Here is a 21,268-nt window from a genome sequence, read left to right on the forward strand (position 1 = left end):
TGCCTACCACTTTCTGGTGACTAAAGAGGGAGCCAGGATCCCACCTTCTCCATGGCTAAATTTAGGTGATATGAGCCCCCTTTGCCTCAGTTCTCTCTTGGTAAAGTAAAAATAGCAACACTGCCTTCACAGGGGAGTTGTGAGGTTGCTTCATAGTTACTGTGACACATTCCCTCGACACAGCCATGCCAAAACTGAAGATATAAACATGGTATGCATAACACACCTTGGGCTACTTATAACCAGAATGGGTTAAGAAATAATGGAACTGGAAACAAGATGACACAAATTTAATATAAGCTAGCATTGCAGATGTGTATGCTTGGTCTTGGTAGACTTCTATACTCTGCATTGAAACCTGCACTACTGTACCTTTGCAATACCTGTTACACTAGCTAGCTAGGTAAAACTAGTGCAGTATGCAAATCTGCAAAATGCCTTTTAACAATTGAAAATACATCATGACAATGAGGACAGGAGTATTAGGTTGATCTTCAGCCTATAGAGCAGTATTTTTTTATAATTCCTGCCTCGTTAAGATTTTGGTAAAATAACCATCTCTTGCCTTTTAAAGTCCTCAGATTTATTTACTTATACGTGTATGTATATATTCTGAATCATTACATAGATACATTCCCATGAGATAGTACAAATCACAAAATATACAGGGAAGCCTGGGGACAGAGCATTCATGAGGAAAACTCGTGAAGGAATTGGGCTAAGAAAGAAAATTCCAGAGAAGGTTAGATGAATTTGGGGTCTAGAAAATACAGACAAAACTGTTTCTTAGTTTTTATGTGAGATATTCAGAACAGGCTTCTGTTTCAGACCTGAAGAGAAACTGTGGTGCTTATCTCTTCTTGCAAATCATGTCAACTGGGTTAACAAATTATATAATCTACTTCCCCCAACTTTGCTTCATTTATGTCCCAAGACCATTGAGTCAGCAGTACAGCTAGTTTCAACATTGACAGCTCTTGCTATCCAAAAAGTCCAAAGAGCTTTTTTTTAAGTAACTACAAAAGATGATAGAAATGAGCAACACATATCCTGAGCATAGGTGTGTGCATCTGAGCTAGTCACCCCAGGTTCTCTTCACAGTCAGAAAAGAATAGGCATTTTGAAGTGTGTATATACATATATATATGTATGTATGTATATATAATCCTTCTGTAAGCAATAAATTTGGATTACTTAGACCTTGCAAATACATCTTTCTATTGACTGCCAAGGGAGCCCAGGGCGACCCATTCAGGGAAGGGTGTTTCTACCGTGGTTCAACGGGATGAAATCCAGAGAGCCCACTCTGATTCCACAGTTAATGTGTGGCAATATCAAACCATGGGTAGAAAAGTCACATGCATGGACACATAAAGATTTTGTGCTGGCTAGATTCTCAGTTGATTTATTTTTAATTGGCAGATTTTCAGTATTGGCATGTGTCTTCGCTATTTTTGATTACCGGTTTCAAAGTGAAATCCCTGGCATGGCAGGCAGAACTCCCACCAACTTCAGCAGCAGTTCTGCATGACCAGCTCTTGCTGTTCTGGTCCCTGAATATGTATTTGCAATGTTTTTACAGTAAAGCTGTATATCTCATTTGAAGCCTAACATCATTTTGCAATTCTGCCTACAAAACTGACCTTTAGACATTTTTACACCAGCTGACTGCAAATTTTCTTACCCACAGAAAGTCTAATCAATGTAATAAGAATGTTTTCTATCATGCTGAGCTATGCTGAGAAGCTGATTGTCTGCAATGGAGAAAAATACCTTCCCACTGCATAACAAAGAGGGTGGAAAGGCATACAATTAATATCTCAGTAGATACTTTTCTGCTTTTAACTCAGGATGCTGTTTACTTTAGTACCATTGCAAATTTCAGGTTAGTACATTCTAAGATGCTTAAAAGCATACAAAAAATCAGCAAACACCACCATCCCAATCTAGCAATGGTAAAATAATAATTTCTGACAGCATGAAATAATACAGACGTGAAAGCAGGAGCCAAAGATGACTGCATACAAAGTGCGAGCTCTTCCCCTATGCCTGAAGGTGCCAGTCTGGGATGCAGACACATTGTCTAGCTTGTCTGAGGCAGGAATGTGCTGCTTTTTCAGTATCACACCATCTGTGGTGGAAGCAAGAGAGCTTGGGAGCTGGTCAGGGCAGAAGCCTCAGAAAATGTATTTCCAAACTACCAGAAGAGTTGAGATGCTCACAGGTGTAAGGCTGAGCTGGCCAGTAAGAGAGGCTCTGCCTGACCTCCTTTTCAGCTTCAGGCTGCAAAGTCTCAAGGAGTGCGTGTGTGGGGGGGTGGGTGGGTGTGGGTGTGGGTGTGTGTGGGTGGGTGGGTAGGCGGAGGGTGTTGTTACAAGAATCTGGCTGGCACAAGCCTAATCAAATCACTTCCAGCACAACCAAGTGCCTACATGCTCCTGCCTGCTCGACTGCGGTGGTTTGGCAGCTGCTGGAAGAAGGATTCCACCGTGCAAGGCTGTCGCTGATCCAACTTTGCTGCCAAGGGTCAGATTAGAAAATTGTTCTAAATGACATAGTATCCACAAAATGCAATTGGTTTTGGTTGAGTTTCTAGCAAAGTAAGATGCTTCTCAAAGCACCAAATGAAACAAGATTGTCTTCACATTAGCTTTAAATGGGAGTATTTCTCCTGAACTTTTTAGTTTTATTTGTGGAAAAATGACATGGGAAGCCTGAACATTCAACCTGAAGTGACCACACTGAAACAGTTACAGGCCTGTAGTGTTTAACAGAAGACAATCTGCATGTCGATAACTTTTCTCTTCTCTTTGCAGAGTTATTGGTGCCATGAGCAACTTTGAAGAGTTCCGTAAAGCTTTCAATTGCCCAGCAAACACGACAATGAACCGAGGGGCAGAATCCTGCCGGCTGTGGTAGACGTCCCTTCCAGACCCTCTGTCAAGAGGGGTCTGCAATGTGAACTGCTGCACCTGAGCTCAAGCCCACTGCTAGAGTTTGAGAATAATGTTCTGCAATCTGGAGAGGTGTTACTTCAAATGCATCTTCCTTATCCATGCTGATAACTTGCATGGATCTAATCACTCTCTATCCAGAGCCTAGACACTTTTGAAATAGGAGAAGAGGATAGGTTTTCTTTAATAATAATTTAAAAAAAGGAACTCCTTTTATCCATAAAGCTACTCCTGTTCATCTGCAGTTGATGGGTAACTTCCATTATCAATTCTAATTCCTGATTCATAGTTGAGCAAGAGGTAAATGCTAAAATCCAGTTTTAATCTGTTGCTCTGCAGGGGTGCTATGCAGAATGCTCCCACACAAAATTCATTCTTTCTGGATGAAGAAATTCATGAGACCTGCTATAAAGCCAGCTCTGATCTGCTGTGTGATACAGCATTTTCATAACTTAAACTGTCACTGCCCAGCGTGCCATAAATGATGTTGCATGATGTAAAGACACAAGACTTTATATAAATTCGGTTTAACATGTCAGATTATTGCCTCAGGTTTTGGAAGAGTTTCAAGCTGACAAAGCACCTCTTGGTTTCCATCTGCTAGGACGAAACAGAAAGGATACTTGTCAGATCCTGGCCTTTTCTAATTTTAGAACAGCTTATGATAAAAATCAATGTATGGTGAGAATCGGAGGCTGGCAGAGGGAATTCCCAGCACCATGACACTCAGAAATATTACAGCGCTTATTCCTGTTTACAGTGTGGGCAGTTTTTTTTCCAAGGGGTGATTTTTACCTTGTGCTGAAGGTAGCTTCACTTACATTTATTTTTAAGCCTGAAATACTATACCAGTTTTAATTTAGGGATTTCTTAGCATCTGGGTCTTACAGAGGAATGTAAGTTATGTGCATATTTGTCTTCATGTTCTGGACAGGGCAGGGTGACATGATTTTAAGGAAAGAAGACTGTGAATGAAAAACAGAGTACCAGCAGCATTTGACTTGTCTGGATAAAAAGAGAAATTCAGGAGCAGAGGACTTTTAAATACAGTATACACGCAGGCCAGTTGAGTTTTTAATTTGATTTCTAACAATATTAACAAAAAAAACATTTTATTGCAGCAGAAAAACTTTAACACCTAACTATTACTAAGGGACTGGAAAAAGCAAAACAGCCCTCTCTTCCCCAACAGAAAGATACATATTTAACTGGTATTTATTTATACCTTGTGCATTAATTCATTTTTACATGGTGGAATTGTTTCAAACAGAGAGAGGGTTTCTTTAGACTGATTTAATTACTGCAAATATGTCTCTGTGTGTATATAGTTTTTATATATATATAAAATATATAAATTCTTCTATTTGCTTAAATTTTATTTTATCAGTGTAGAAATGTTAGTAAGATAAACTTTTTTTACAAGGATTGGTCAAATATTTTTCCAACAGTCAAGGTTGAGGAATGTTCAACTGAAGCTAAGTTTTTGCAAACAGGGTTAGTTTCCTATGTTTCTTTATAAAGAAGGGGGGGCATCATGGAAACATAATTTATGGAAGGAGATAGGCCCTCAAGCTACCTTCCAAAGCTCCTGAACTCAAGGCACTGTTGCCACTTCTTAGAAACAAAATATTATGTTTTGGGACGAAGACTTTCTTTTTTCAATCATTCCCTGAAAAAGTCAACATTTTCTTAAGAGGAAAAGCACTTTTACTTCCTTCAAGCCAGCTCTATTCCCGAGTTCCATGGATTACAGTTTGTCATTTGAATTGCCACTGCTAATTTTTTTTCCTGGAGATATTTTCACATAAACTGTTTAGATGGCAGTATTTTCATAGAGACTTTCCTCAAACAACCAGGTATGAATCCTGAGCAAAGTGTTACTCTTTGCCTACTAATGGGAAAGTTCCTTAGAAAATTGGGTCCTGTACTGAATTCATTCATGTGCTCATATGAGCATTGTCACAACTTGATGTTGGCTGCTTTGGATCAACAGCGCTAAGTTCAGGGGTGACGCTCTGGCCCCATTAAAGGTAGTACCAATACGGTCGTTGTCCTCAGAAAAGTCAAGACAACAACTCAAACACTTATCTAAGCTTTCTAAATTACTGGACTATGCAAAGCTGGTTTCACAACAGTCAGCTTTTAGTTTTCTAATTTTATCTCTCAGGTCAGAGATGCATTTGCAAGAGCTCCTCTCTCATGGCTATTTTCCAGTGGGATAGATTTTGTCATTTTGTGGTTTATGGGATTGTTACTCTGTACTGGATAGCAATTTCTTCTGAAATGCCTGATGTTCGCTGCCTTAAACACCACTCTTGCTGCTCCTTTCTAGGCTCGGGTCTTTCATGTTTAATACCAAGGACTTTTGAACTGGGGTATACCTATTCCCAACAGCACAGGAACCACTGCAAAACTGTCTAATCCTTGCTAGGATATCTCTTGCAGCAGGCAGGGGACCAGGTCCTGGGTTGGGGGAATAGTAGGGAGCTGGAGGGTTTGGGGGTGATGCACTAGGAGGTAGGAAGAGAGGGCATGGCCAGATTTTGGACCCTGGTTTTAGCAGTTGAGAGGGGGCCTACATGCTGCCAGGAAAGCCAGAAGTCCTTGCTGCTGACCCGCACATTCATCGGTAGTATCCAAGTTTGAGGAATCTTTGCTGTTGACCCAGGTTTTCAGTGCCTTGGGCTTAGGTCTTGCATACACCCACATGAGGATCCCAGCCTGCCTCACTTGCCCACATTTTACCTCAAACCAAACAGCTGATAATGCAATTTACCGTTCACTTTGGATGGAGTCAGCTATTTAGGTACCAGCTGGAAAGCAAAGCGGGATAATTAAAACTTGGTCACCAAAGACAGCTAATGTCTTAGTGATGGTTTGTGAGGTCTTGTCCCATTGCCTCTGTTTTATCAGACTCCCTGGCACTGCTTTGTTTTCACATTGTGCCTCCTGGGTCTATGCTAGCAATATCTTGCTATGTTCCTATCAGACTCACCTATTACAACTATGCAAACAGATCCTTCATCATATATATTCTTCTCCCAGAGCTTTTAAATTGGTATTTTTTTTAATTGCCAGTAATTATATCAACACACTTTTTCCTTTAAGCATATTGTGAAATGTTTCTTCCAGTTGGCTTGGTAATCTTCTCTTCCGGTGATCAGGTGGGGAAGGATCACCTATGAACACATTGTTTTTACCTGTGTAAATTTGGAGATACTTTTCTACTGTGTAGACATAAAGAAACAACCCTACTCCTGTCCCACATCCCCTTCTTTGGGTCCTGAAAATATGCAAACCTTCTTTTTATAGCCAAACCCTGAAAACACTAAAATACCACCATATACACTGTGAGTATGGCTGCTGATCGCATTGTGAAAGTTAGCTTTACACACGAGTAGCTCTCTGAAAAGGCGGCTGTGCTATTCACCTGTGTAAACTGCATAGGTACATAAATGATGTCCAAGCTGGGTCTGGATGCCGAAGGACCAAAAAACCCAGTTGCATTATTAAGCTCTGCCTCATACCCTGTGCAGGGGCACTTCAGCATTCTTTATGTAGGTACGCTATTATAACACTAAATGTTTGAATTATTTATAAAATAATCAAGTGGGTTTATGTGTAACTTTTCATTGAGTATTATTCAACAAATTTCATGCTTAGAAGTATATCTCACAGCAATGTTGTTTATATATATATCTGTCTCCAAAGAAAAATTAAAAGCCTGATGACTCAAGAGGCAGAACTATAGTGAGTTAAAAGGTCTTTTGTGTTTATGTCCTTTTAATATGGAGTTTTATTTTGCTAGTCAGTCTATTGTACTTTTTAATTTTTCTTCTTGCATCATATGTTCGTTGACTTTTAAAAGACAACTGTGTTAGCCAATAAAAGCCAAAGTGATGGAGAATTTTCCTATGCTTGCAGTATGGCAAAAGCGGCTTGGCCTGTCACTGTCCAACTCTGTAATGTTACTTCTGTAATATATTGTCTTTATAAAATGTAATAAAGAGCATAATGGCATGGCCCCAGGTTCCTAAGGCTACTGTTACTGCTTGACAGCTTAAGAAGGACCTCCTCTCTCAGACTCATCTAGCCATCTTCAGCCAGAGTTTATTAAGCGCCACTTGCCCCCATTAATCTGCTGGAGGCAATTAAAATGAACATAGGACAAGCTACTGTGGATGAGGGCTGGATGCTGCAGAAATTGCAGAAGGGCAGGTGGCAGAACTATCTCAACTAGAAGCTGCCAGAACATAAGAAGGGGTGGGAGAAGATCCACCTGCCTGTCAACCTCTCCTCCTCTTGCTCCAGTCCGTTCCTGTCTTGGCCCACCCTTTGTAGCCTTACTTGTTTTTCAATGGCTTGTAAGCATTTTCCAGAAGTGTTTTCACTAGGATAAACCTAGCGCCATGCCTGAGATTGAACTGCAGCTCAGTGAAGTCTCTTCCAAGCCAGCAAAAAGGAATGCTGCCTTCCCAGGCTGGGGTGTGACTGCTGTTCCTCATCAGGTACTTTATGAGCCTGACCGAGCATTTGTTCAAGGGCTGTTCAGGCACAGGGACCATGCCAAGGCCTTACACATTACCAGCTTGGCTCTTCTGGGCTAACTGCCCTGTTTCTTGGGCTCTGACCAGTTTCCTGACACTGCTTGGCTTCCCATAAGCAGCAGTGCTGGCCCACCTCAAGGCAGCACAAAGCCTGTGAAGAGTGAGGAGCAATTGTACCCCTTGGGATGATGGCTGAAGTCAGCCTTGCCGCATCTTTTGAATGATGCTCTGTGGCGACACAGCTTCTCAAAGCCCATAGCTTTGTGCAGGCAAGTCTCTGCATAGCTCTTGGGTTTGGGGAGGCAACAGATTTTATCATTGAAAGCATGCATCAGTTCTCTCACCTACTTTACAGCACAGCCTTACCAACATTTCTATGGGCAAAAGCAAAGGTTTGCGTGGAGGAAGATGAATGAGCAAAGCAAAGGTTGGGGTTGGAGCATGACACCAGCCTCGGCACGAAGAAAATATTTTGCGTGACTCTCGCAGGGTTCGCTGAGCTTGCCGGCATCTTGGCAAGATGCTTTAACAATGGCTGTAGATCGCCCTGAGGAATTCAGCGTTTATCTGCTACAGCAAGAGCCTGCTTCACTAATCAGACAATTTAATCCCATTTAAAATGTAATATATATTAAAAAAAAGAAAAGAAATTAAAGATTCCCAAGGGATTTTCCAACACAGCATTATGTTTTATTGAACATAACATCAAAGTTGGAAGTTACTGAGAATCAAGATAATGTGTTACACTGATTTGTGATCAAAGAAAGAGATATAATTTTAACCATCCATAAGCACCACAGCTGAAACAGCTTTACGTACAAGGTTAGACACAAACACAGACGCATACGTTAACTGCGCGTGTGAACTTAGACACAGATTTTTAAAAATGTCTCTAAAACTTTTACGACATGCATATCTATTGTTCGAACTGGTGAAAAAGTGACCTGTTTAACAAAGCTTGGGGAAAGGCTTCAAAAGGGATTTAAAAACTTTTTCTACCACAAAATTTATTTAACATACCAGTGCTGCTGTGGACAACACATGCTCCCCTTCTGAAATGTGAGTGGCAGAGATTTAAGTACAGGAATCTGAAAAAATATGATGTCACATCCTCTTACTTCAATACTAGGAAAGTATTTGGGTAAATTCAGGAAAAAAAATCTGAAATACAGCAATTACAGAAAAATGCATATATGAATATATGCCATGGCATGCAATTTAAAAAAAATACTCTTGTAAAAGATGCAGTTGCCCAGCTGGACCAGGAGAATGGTTCAACTTGTCACATCATTTCTGCTGGGAGAAAGACCTGAGCGCAGGAGACCTGTCTGCCTTTGTAACTCACTGGGAAGCGTGCGGGTGTTACAGCTCCGTCCTTTGTGGGGTCCCAGCACCGTGCCTGCTCTGAGCTCGCCCCGTCGGCCAGTGGGCTGGAGGGGCTATCTGCCTTTTCTAGGGTGTCCAGAGCCCCCAAAAGGCTCTGTCTGCAATTCTGCCACTGACTCCTAGTTTTATCCATCCTTTTTTCCTTTCCCCCAGGTGCATGTAACAGGCATATAAATCAACCAATCTCCATATCTCGGCATCATAAAGGAAAACAGTGGTGCCTTTATAGGTCCATGCTGCAAAACAGTGCAGTGCCACTGCATCTTAAAAACACTGGCATGTTTTGTGGAATGAGGCTGCTCTTAATCAGACCCTTAACACTTATGCTTTCATGTCATTCCGCTAGAACAGGGTTTGCGCTGGAGAGAGGAGAGCAACATACGGAGTGACCTCTGAATAGGACGATAAAGAGAAATTAGAAACTCTTTTCTTTAGCGTTGTAAATCATTAAAAGATTTTACAAAGCATTAGTACACATACTGCTGTTAAAGATAATATATATGTATGGGCACAGCACAGGAAGTCTGTAAGTCTGTGCTATGTAAGTGTATATAAAAATGCCAGAAATATGAATTATTTTTAAATAAATAGAGTCTCAGGGTAAAACCCTGACCTCGCTGACTTCATGGGGTGATTAACATCTGTGGGGCCAGCATTTTACTCCATCTGGATAACTGCAGATAGACTTTACTGATTTAAAACTATTTAGGATACACTTTTTCTTCTAGCCAGAAAAAAATTTCTAGCCTTTGGGATTTTCAAAAGCTGCCCCTGTCCTCAGTCATTTGCATAGGATGGACTGTGTTTACTCTTATCCAGCAGGCATTGCATTTTCATATTTTTAAACACTTTAAGAGTTACTTTGTCACTGTTTCAGATTTGCGAAGTAGTTTTTTCAACTTGACTTTACCAGATAAGGCTCTGTTAACCATTAAAGTAAACACAACATGTCCTGTCGAACTAAGTGTAGGCTTATTTATGCCAGTGAGGCGTTTTTGTCTCTATGATGAGACAGCAAAGTTTCGTGTTACCGGAGTGAGAGGGAAGCCGGGCAGTGCCCGTGGCAGGGATAGTGCCGCGCGGCCGGGGGGTGGCTGGGGAGGAGGTGTGTGGTCCACCGCAGCCAGGAAAAGCCGCTCGGAGAGACAGCAGTGAGCGCTTGCCCTGTGCGCCTTGCGCTACATCCAAGACATTTAAATGGTACCGCCTAGCAACACAAAGACATCTATTGTCCCGACCAAGAAATTAAAGGAAATTTCTTGTGAAAATCAAAAAGGTGGGAAAACTTGAGCTATCATTCTGACTGAGGCCAGTAATAAAAGAACCCACGTCTTGCTTGTGCATGCTCCAGCAGTGTTACAGCCATGGGCATCTGCTGAACTGCCTCTGCCTGCAGGTGCGTCTTTCTTTCCCTTCATTTTGAGACGACGCAAAAGGCTGGATGGGCTGAGCAAGGAACAAAACTCCCCACAACAGGGAGAGCTGTGGAGAAGGAGGGCTCGGTAAGAAACAGGGCACCTCCTGTGCTGCCCAGACAGGAGTCACCAGTGGCTCCAGCACGAGTTCCCGCTTCAGCAGTGGGTGCAATGCATCTCCTTGCAGAATCAGGTTTAACCCCATTCATTTGATTAAACCTCCTGCTTCCTCAGGGAAGCCTGCCTGCAAAAAACCAAATGAAACGGGGAGGGAGAAAAGGCTGGGGACAGAGACATCTGGCTTAGCAGTTGGGCACACCTTGGTTCACACAAGCACTAGGGCAAGGACTGGTGCAAGCACAGGTGTGCCGCCTAACCAGCTGCCAGGGGTTCATGTGTTTCTCCTCCTCCTCTGCCACTTCACAGTCAGGCACCAGGCCCCTGCTGGCCTGCTGTCACCATCAGCTCACCTGCAGCAGTGGCAGCTGCCCTGCTGGAGCTGGGCCCTTCCAACAGGGGGGGGTTGTGCAGCATGCGTATATGTAATGTGAGTATGTGCAATGTGCATATGTGCTGTGCACATGTGCAGCGTGCGTACATGCAGTGTGCGTGTGCGTGTGCAGCGCATGTCTGCAGTGTGCTCTGCTGCCAGCCTGCCCACCGGCTTCTCCTCATCCGCTCTCCCTCCTGCAGCTAGGCAAAACAAGGCCAAGCAGGAGTGGGAATGAAGCAGCGTGGCCCCTTCCCAAGCCACTACAGCATCAGATCATCTTAGAGACAATACAGGACCATTTCTTCTCCTAGCCTGGGCTGAAGTAAAGTGTCATAGTCTGTCTTCAGCCTAATAATTATTATTTTAGCTCTTCAGCATGTGATAGAAGGGCAAAATATGGAGCCTTCCTTTTGTGAACATTTTCATTAGTTCAGCTGGGTTTTCCTTTGTTCTGCAGTCAGTTCAGCAACAGCCGGCAGTTCAGACTTGCTAGCACAGTACTCCTTGCAAGAACAACATGTGTTGAGGCAATCACTGTGTCTGTATTCAGCATGCTTATTCGGCTTTGTTTTAATAAATCCAGTAATAGGCTTTCAGAAGCAATGAAGGGAAAAGAATAATTTGAAAACAAAGCTGTCGGAAAGAATACAATGCACACGCAGTAGAGAAGAGTGTGATTTTGGAGGTCTGTGCAGCTGTTTTATTTCTTTAGAGGATTTTAATCAACCTGATTACACAGAGAAGCAAAGGGATTTTTAAAACAGTGTGGTGATAATCAGCCAGAAGAGAAAACAAAGGGGTGTTTTCCCTCTCTTGTGTGTGTGCCTCAGTTTTATTTTCTCCCTTCATGTGATTTTACAAATAAAAGTGCCATATTAGCTCATTTTAATTAAAAAACTATCCATGCTGGGCTTTTGCTAGAGAAGCAATTTCAGTCTTTTCCCACTATATCATTTAATCAAAGATATCCTAAATGCTTTCAAGATTGCCATGGCTGCGCCAATCCATTTGCCATCAGTGTAATGGCTTTCCCAGTGGACTGGAAGAAAACCTGTAATTGGACATGAGCCCATCCTTTCAAGTGGGATTAGCAGCTCTGCTGCAGTCTTCCCCTAAATTTCAGGGTCTGATGTTCTTGTCTTGCTCCTCGTGTACTTACTGTCACTGCTGCAAAGCAGGTCTCCTGTGCCATTTTTTGAGTTGGGCTATACAGACACAGCAAAGGGAAGGAGCGTGGAGCTGCACTGCTGTGAAAAGCCACCTCTCCTCGTCATCGGGAGCAACGGGTGACTGGTTAAACCTGGGGGTGACCCTACACCATTCCTTAAAAAAGAAAAGTGTGTGCACGTGTGTGAGGTGGGAATTTGCCACTTGTCACTTCTAAAGGCTTTTAGATGCATTTGTCCAATATCCTGCTCCTACCTACACCCTCTCCCTGATAGCAAGCGTATGAGGGCCCAAAAGCAAAGCACCAGAAGCATTTTCCCTGCCTCAGCAGCCACGTTCTGCATATCCCGCCCGGAGATCTGAGGCTTGGCTCCTCTCCTGTCCTCCAGCCCTGCATTGTGCATTACCCCTCCAGCGCTGCCAGCTCGCACAGCACCTCCTGCAGACCACCTGCAAGCAGGACCTTTCACCACGGTGCAAACACAAGGTGACCTCCGTGTGGTGCACCAGAGGAGTAAACAGCCTTCAGGCACACTCCTGCGAGCAAAGGATCACAGAAACCTTGAGAGATGTGGGACTTCATGTGCTGCCTTGGGCTGCCCAGGTCCAGCCTTGCTCTCTGCCTGCTTTTATAGGTGTAGGAGCATTGAAAATAAACACAGAGAAATTAGTGCCTTCTGTCTGGAATCCAGAGCTATCCCTGTACATACCATTTTTGCTCTGCTCTGTGTTAAATGGAGAGCTCTAGTTCGAAGTTTAGCATCGTCTTTTCTGCCAATAGTAATGGTTCCCTAATTTATTTCCTGCTCTCCTATGTTACCCTGTGTTCAGTGAGAAGTGAGGAGGTTTGTTCTCAGCAGGACTCATCTCTCTCTTACCTGCTTCCCAAGTCTGAGCACTTGTGCTCTTCACCGCAAATGGTCCGGGAGGTGTAAATGGTCCAGGTGTAAATGGTCCAGGAGGTGTAAATGGTCCAGCTCTGATGGGAAGTTGAACATTCATTTTAAAAGATTTCAAATTACTTTAAGTGTATCTATTAAAAAAAAATATACTAGGGGGAACTGGAGAGAAAAGTGGCATTTGCTAATGCATCTAATTGGATGCCAGTCTAAAACCTGTTCCTTTGTTCAACTACAGAGTATGGCCTTAATGGAGGAATTAATGTGGAAAATTCTGTGGCCTGCCTTATTCAGATGCTCAGACTTGATATTCATAATGGTCCCTTGTGGCCTTAAAATCAATGAGCCAAAGAATAATTCCTGTTGTGCCTTTTCTTATCCTTTGGGGAATCATTTTGTTTCTGAAATTCTATGCCTCTGAAAAATCAGTTTTTCCTTTTTCTGCAGAGAATAAAATTTCTGCCAAAATAACATGGAGCCAGGTATTTTTAGAAAATCTGGTGCTTTTTTTATCCCTCCCCCAGTGTCAGAACTTTTCGGAGCCCAACTTTTAGTGGACTGGTGTTTGCAATGTTATTCAAGTGTTTACATTGCCAAAAGCACAGGGGGTCCCAAAGAGGGATGCTTAACTTGGGTAGGGGCAGACCTACGTCAGCATGGAGACCACAGGCATACTGTTCATCTTCTGCCAACCCCTGTACCACAGCCAAGTCACTGGCAGCAGATATGGCAGCACCAAAGCACTTAACTACTAACCAGCTGGCAGGTCAGGGGGAGTGCATGAGGGATGCTTTAGCTGAAGACCGATGAATTCACACATGAAGATACGGGCTTACAAAATGGCTGGGTTTGACGCCTGCTGTGGAAGACTTTCATTTTAAGGCATCTCCAGATCAGTTTTTTGGAATAGCGCTGTATCAGGCAACAGGTCAGGGTACAAAGACAGATCAGGTGGAATTGAAGGTGACAGGTCTCTGTCCGGGTCCTTCTCTTGGGGTGATTGTGTGAAATATCCTTGGTGTGAAGAGTACAGTGGGATAGGGCCCAAATGAAAGAAGGGAAACGCTGAATGTCTCCTCATCAAAGTCAAATTTCCCAGGAGTTCAGAGGGCACCTGAAGAGTGCTCAAGACTTGCTTGGTTCTGCTTGTGCAGAGGGTGGATATCACCAACAAATACAACTATACAAAAGGAACATTTAGTCCTGAAAATAGTTGGGTTTGATATATGTGATTTTAAAAATAATTTTCAGATCGTTCTGGCAGGAATTAACTAACTATGATTGTGTAGTACAGGAACGGGAAGAGCCCTGCTCTCCATGTCAAGACGACACAAGCAGTACGATTTTAAGTGTGGTACAACAGAGATGTGAATCTCTGATAGGGCTCATGGATGTTTAAAAAAAGCAAGGGTTTAAAAGCTATTCTTTCAAGCTGGGCTAGAGGAGAGAGGGTTAAGAAAGCAGGTCCTGGGTGGGATTTGGGTCAAAATATGGAGCAAGAATACAGGAAGATCTAAAATGAAAGCCTTTTCATTTGCCAGGCAAAGCTCCCAGGCCTTGACTGAAGTGGTTAGACAGTCATTAACCAGGAGGGCATCAGTCAAAACACCACATGAAATAAGAAAGAAAAAGGTGATTCTCAAGCTGATGTGGGAAGAGGCTGCAAAAGCTAAAAAAAACATGCATGTTGTAGGAAATCAAGATGATAACAGTCATATCATCCCAGAAGAGTATTTCATAGGGGCAATAGACAGCAGTGCAAGAGATGATGTATGAATGGACATCTTCAAAGCAATGTACTATTTTGCCATTTTAAGTTGGGATACAACTGGAAACCTGCTGCCTCAGGTGCCTACCATGGAAAGAGCAGTGTGCCTGATGGCAGGGGCTAAAGGAAGAGCCAGGCAGGCTCTGGGCCTTAACACAGCAAGTAGCAGACGTAAGTGTGTAACTAGGTGTGGTGTGCTTTGTTTTAGTGGAAAAAGAAGTGAAACTGGAACTCTTCCCTTGTGCATCACTGCAAAAAGTTAAAAAGAAAAAGAGATTAAATATTTCCCATCAAAGGCAAGAGGAGATAATTTTGGCAAGATAGCTGATATCAATTCCTCTCTTAGCTTTACAGTGACAACCGCAGGCTGGAAAGTCACTCGAAAATAAGGCAGGAGTTCAGGCACCACCTCCTTTGATAGTCACTGTTTTCTCTTCCTGCCATTTTCACACCTGATGTATTTCATGAGAAAATGTCACAAATTTCTGGTAGCAAAGACAGTGAATGTGTTGAACCCTCTATGAGCTACAGCGTAGTTCACACGAAATATGAAGATTAATGCCTGGCAGCAAACTAGAATCTTTAAAGAAAAGATCAAGAATATATTTTATCTTCTCCTAGGGCTTTTATATTTACATGTCGGAAACATTGTCACCTTTCATTGTGAAGACAAATGGGAATATAACCCTTATCGTTTTCCAAAATTTTGTTTGTGCCAAGGTTCTCCTAGGAAGGTCTTAGGGAGCAAGGATTTGAAGGACACGGTGCTTTGTCCCCTGAGTGTGTGCTCAGCCATAGATTTGTTAATTTTTTTTTTTTCCAGAGCTGTCTTTCATCTTTCCAAACAATTATGTCTCACACTTGACAGAAGTGGTAGCACTCCCAATCATCTGAATCCAATTCCGGGCAGCTTAATTAATAAAGTGCTTATCTTAATGCCCCATGGGGAAAAAAACAAAAGTTTTCCAAATGAAAATAGATATAATGTGCTGGCAGAATGTTAAAATACAATCGTTAATTAATGTGCATTGTGAGATAAAAAATAGAGAGCAAGAGTCAGAGTTTGGGAAAGGATTTGAGATGCACAGTAACAAAACAGAACAACGAATTTTCTCTCTCTCTGATGTGTCTTATAAGATGAATTTTCTATGAGCTGTTTTCTTTGAGGATTTTAAATCTTCCATGGAGGGTGGACATCTGGAAATTATCCCTTTCCACCTGGGTGCTGCTTCCAGGTCTTGAAAGATTTAGATGCATTTGGCTAGTTCCCTTGTGTAAATGGCTCCAGTGAGTTCTTCCTTAGAGTTTTTCTTCCTACCAATGGGGTAAGTTTAACTAATTTACTGTAATATAAGAAAGCATAGAGATACCAGAAGAGCAGCTGGAGTTTAAATTAGCGAGGTATGTGAAGGACAACAAGAAGGCCTTCTATAACAGAATTGCAAAAGGAAAATTAAAGAAACTGCTGTTAAGTACAGCTGTTAAGTACAGCTGCTGTTAAGTACAGCTAGAGATCAAGGGACAAAGGACATGAAAAAGGTCGAGGTAGTAGGTCCTTTTTGCCTTTTTTGCTACTGAAGGCTGCCTTCAGACCTCTCATGCCCTTGAACCTGGTTGCAGAGTCTAGGGGAGTGCAGCAATACCCAGAGGAGAGAAAGACAGAGTAAAGGAGCACTCAAGCAAGTTGGACATGTACAAGCCAGATGGACCAGATGGGATGTCTCTAGGAGCACCAAGGGAGCAGGCCAATATCATCATGTGGCTGCTCTATAGCAGCTTTGGAAAGGCATGACAAAGTTTATAGAGCAAGTCCTCTTGGAGGTCCTGTCCAGGTGCTTGAATACCATAAAGGTGATTGGAAACAGTCAGCATGGAGTTACCAACAGCATATTATGCCTGATGAAACCGATTGCCTTCTGTGATGAGATAGATGACTCTCAATGAGAAGAGAGTAGTAGATGTTGTATATTTTGACTTTAGCAAAGACTTTGGTGTGGTTTCCCATAGTATACTGATAGCCAAATTGGTGAGATATGGTTTGGCTAGGTGGACAATAAGCAATAAGGTGAATGGAAAATTGTCTGGACTACCAGTCTTAAAGGATTGTAATCAATAATACAATGTACCTCTAGTTGGTGGTCACTAGTGATGGTCTTCAGGTACTGATACTTGGGACAGGACTGTTTAATGTCTTTTTTAATTACCTGGACGATGGGACCATGTGCACTCTCAGAAAGTTGACAGTTGACACCAAGTTGGGTTCAAGGAGATCTTGCTAGGCTGGAGCAATGCATTGATAGGACCCTCATGAAGTTCCATAAAGGGAAGTGCAAAGTCCTGCACCTGGGAAAGGAGAATCCCTGCAACAGTATGGGTCAGGGACTGAGTCGTTAGCAGGTGACCTTGCAGAAAAGGAGCTAGGGATCTTGGTTATACAAGTTGAATATCAGTGAGCAGTGTGTCCTTGTGGCAAAAGTGGCTAATCATATCCTGCACTGTTTTAGCAAAAACATAGCCAGCAGGTCCAGGGAAGTGACTATTCCCCTTTAGTTGGCACTTGGGAGGCTGCATTGAAAGTTCTGCATCCAGTTTTGGGCTCCCCACTACAAGAAAGATGATAGATACAGAATTTCTGGAGCAAGTCGAACTCCAATCACCAAGATGGTCATAGAGCTGGAACACATGACATAAAGGAAAGACTGTGGGAACTGTTTTTTTTTCAGCTTGGAGAAAACAAGGTGAAGGGGAGATCTTATTGCTGTCCACAACTATCTAATGAGAGGGTGTAGAGAAGACAGAGCCAAACTCTGCTCAGAGGGGCACAGTGACAAGAGGCAACAGACAGAAATAGCTATAAGGAAAATTGTAAATACATAGTAGGAAAAAAATTCTTCACTGTGAGGAAGATCAAACATTGGCACAAATGGCCAGGGAAGTTGTGGAGTCTCTATCCTAGGAAATACTCAAATCTCGATTGGAGACAACCCAGGCAACCTGCTTTAGCTGGTCCTGCTTTGTGTGGGAAGTGGACTGGAGACTGCCAGAGGTCTCTTCCAACCTGAATTACTCTGTGATTCTCTGACAGTGGTAGTCCTATAACAGGAACACTATGTGAAACTAGAAGATGGTGGATTAGAGACCACCATCAGAGCAACAGCTTTGGTTAGTCAATTTAGGCATGGGGTTGCTGACAACTTTTTAGTTGCAAGAGTACTTTGCGATTTGTCTGATGAGGCAAGCCAGTCTTGCAAGAGGTAGGAGAAGGAACAGATGCAGGGGCCAAACACAGTGACTGTAATGCTGTTAAGAGCCTTATGCAGAATCCTGAATAGTAACATGCTTGTGAATGTTGTGCACATACAATTATGAGTGAGCAGTCTGAGCACCCTTCTTTAGAGAGATCAGCATTTCATGGTTGATAACTGTTTCCAGAGTGAGCTGGACCAAAATGCCATATAAAATGCTCCAGAGCTTTGAAAGAAGTTCAGCTCTAGACCTAACCATATCTTTGAGAAAGGGCAGGTGGTGCTTTCAGCTATGCCCTTGTATGAATAGTCTTTCCTGAAAAACAACAAGGTGAACAACCTTAAAAGATGGTTTATTTAGTGAAGTTACTCTTTAGAGTTGTCAGTCCAAGTATGATGAGTTTTAAACTGACTCTGAATAAATAGTTTGTGTGGCTATTTATTGTGAGCTGACTGTAGTCAGTGGCTTGCTTACCATAGCTTTAGCTTAGACATTTGGCTATCCAGTATGACACCCAGTCTGTGCTCAGTGACCTGAATGTATTGTGCTTATCCTCTTCTTTGGTAGGAGGCTCAAATTAGTACTGCATTTCTCCACAAAATGCACTTTCTTTAATTGCAAAATAAAATTAATTAATTCTGGGAACTCATTTTCATGATCGCAAATAATACCTCCACATATTCATAGTTATTATCTAGAAAATGACTGCCAGCATCATGTTACAGGCTAGTTTTTTAAGTAAACAGATTTGTTGCAACTTGCAAAATTATTTTTTGAGGGAGGGCACTAATGCACTCTGGCCGTTATTACATACCTAATTGCAAAGGACATAGCTACCTGACTTCAGGATTTTTGTTAATAAAATTGTTATTCTCAAAATTCTCAAAGGGCTGTGTCAAATGGCATCCTAGAATGCTTCTCCACAAACTCATTTGTATCAGCAAGCTCACAATACTGTTTCTGTCTGTGCTGACATATATTGATCGTAAGTTCTCACGACAGAGATAATGGCTTTGCTAATGGCACAGTAAGTATCACAATTTACATCAGCTATAAATCATCGAGCACCTCAAGAGCATACAATCTACCATGAATGAGCTGAGTCATAAATTGTGACCCTGTTACATTTGTGCCAGTCCAGCAAACCTATATCACTTATCTCTCTCCAGCCCCCACATTTCAAAGTGCTACAGGAAAAAAAAAAAAAAAAAAGACAACAGATAACTCTAGTAATTTATTTCCAGACATGTAAAACCACATCTATGAAAGATCAGCTAGTAAAGTCCTTCTGGGGGTTGTTGGGAAAATAAAGTAAAATTGCCACAAACTTAAAAAAAAGAGAGACAGCAAATTCATTTATCTACACCCTGGCTTTCAAATACACCTGTGGCCTCATCATTTAGGAGGAAACACATGAAGCCCAGAGAAAGCCACACACATGGACAATGCATTAAGCTGGTTTTTTTGTCCTCCATCACAAGCAGGTGGGATTGTCTTCAGAAGTGGTGTGGCACTTTCCCAGCCTGCTGTGGAGCAGATCTTCATGGGCAGCCAAGGAGCATATTTAAATGATGTTCTCTCTGCTTTCTGCCAGAAAGATGAGCCTTTCTAGCCAGGGCAGAGGGCAGAGTCACCTGGTGCTGCAGGGGACACAAATGCAGTATCAGTTTTACATAACTGCTTTTAAAAATTTAAGCCATCATGCTCCAAGAAACAAGGACTTGACTGAATCTAGGGAGTAACTCTTGGCCAGTTTTCCACTAATCTCCATCCTGACTGCCTTGCATTTTATCTGTGGCTGGCATTGATAAACACAGTGGTTGTAAAAGCCTTCAGTAAAAGGGAAATATTGAGGTAGGGAAGCAAATTAACAAAGAGTTTAGCCTCAAGCTCTTCTCTGCTAAATGCTTTCCTGGCATTCTTTCTGCTGGGGCAGTGCTACTTTGGGACTCAGAACTGTCCCTGTGCTGTGCTCCGCCATGTGGGCTTTTAAATTAGTAGGTGTCTGGTCAGATTCTCCATTTGTCTTTCCCATGAGCACTAGTAGTTGTGAACAGTGCACTTGTCAGGGTTTCTCTTTAGACTTTACAAAGCTGTGCCTGAACTGTTTAGTACTTAGCCTATATTGCTTCCAAGAAGTCACATTGGGATCTTGTACATTTTAGCTCGGGGGAAAAAAGATCAGTCTGCTGGGTGACTTATCAGCATTGCAAAAACGAATCACTCTCTTTTGTGGGCTTATGTAGGGTCTTGGTGGAATTAGCAATGCAAGCCTAGTTCAAACGTTTTGCTGATCAGAAGCAGTAGTAGAACCAAGCGTGACTGTCTGCATGAGACACAAAACCATTTGACATGAATAACAAGAAGGGAGTCTACAGAATAGTCGGTTGCAGTACTGTCTTTTACTGTAGCTTCAATTGCAAGCTAGTTCCATGGAGAGTATTTTTAAATATTGTGATATCATTCTTAGGCAAGGAAAACCCAACCGATCACCCCACCCGTGCTGCAGAAAGGTCTTCAGCGAATTGTAGAGGATACTCATTTCAATTAGCAGGCAATATTATTCATACTGCTAACGCTAACCTTGATATGAACTGAACTAAGATATTTTTGTAGAATAGGTGTTAATTATTAAGAAATATTTCTAACAGACTTTGTGTCTGTTAGCATAGACTGTGCATATGAAAAATTTGCACATAATAACATAGATATAAATTAAATTGTTGAATCGTGAAACAATTGGCTAATTTTGTACAATAATGTCCTTTGCTGAGGCCCAGGAAAGCCATGAGAACCCCTGTGCTATACTAAGTTACCCTGATTTCCACAAAGTCATCCTAAGATCCTTTGCTATTCTGACCAGAAAGGTGAAGGCCAGAGTATGGACTTTTCTTATTTCAGGCAATGCAGAAAGTTGACTAAAAATACTATTCTGAAGACAATGGTAAGCAGAAACCCAATTAACCTCCCTTCACATTGGACCTATGCAGTCATTTGTTTGGGGTTAAAGACATTTCATAATTTTTTTTACTTAAACGTTCCCTATGTAAAACCTGCTGTTGAGCACAGGTTTCTTGGAAACAGAACAATTACTAGCTAGAATACCTTCAAATTCACAACTCATTCTTCTGTGCGTGAAAGCGGGTGAAGTATGTCATGACAGAGTTGTCTGCCCTGCTGTGTATGTTCCATTTTAGAATAATAACTCATTTTCTTCGTAAGTGAATAATATATGATCTTTAATATTTTAATAGTCCCTCAAACTGTAAAATAAAGTACACTTTGAAATGTTTTACTCTTAAATAATACTATAATTAGTACATGTTTCATTACAAAGTTTCTCAAGAGCTTTCCTATTCCTTTTCCTAAGGAGTGCTCAGTCAAATCAAGCTA

General features: G+C 42.0%; 1 protein-coding gene across 1 annotated transcript in view; it reads left to right on the forward strand.

The window, feature by feature from the left end:
• PHEX (phosphate regulating endopeptidase X-linked) overlaps positions 1 to 2,919 on the forward strand; it is a gene marked incomplete at both ends in the record, with an annotated part of 109,780 nt that extends 106,861 nt beyond the window's left edge. The window contains one exon of the mRNA XM_082337844.1: positions 2,817 to 2,919. Within this exon, the coding sequence (XP_082193970.1) occupies positions 2,817 to 2,919 (103 nt within the window). The remainder of the gene's footprint in view (positions 1 to 2,816) is intronic.
• Between the last annotated feature and the right edge of the window lie 18,349 nt (positions 2,920 to 21,268).

Source organism: Platalea leucorodia (assembly GCF_965183815.1).
Source record: "Platalea leucorodia genome assembly, chromosome: 2".
Taxonomy (NCBI): domain Eukaryota; kingdom Metazoa; phylum Chordata; class Aves; order Pelecaniformes; family Threskiornithidae; genus Platalea; species Platalea leucorodia.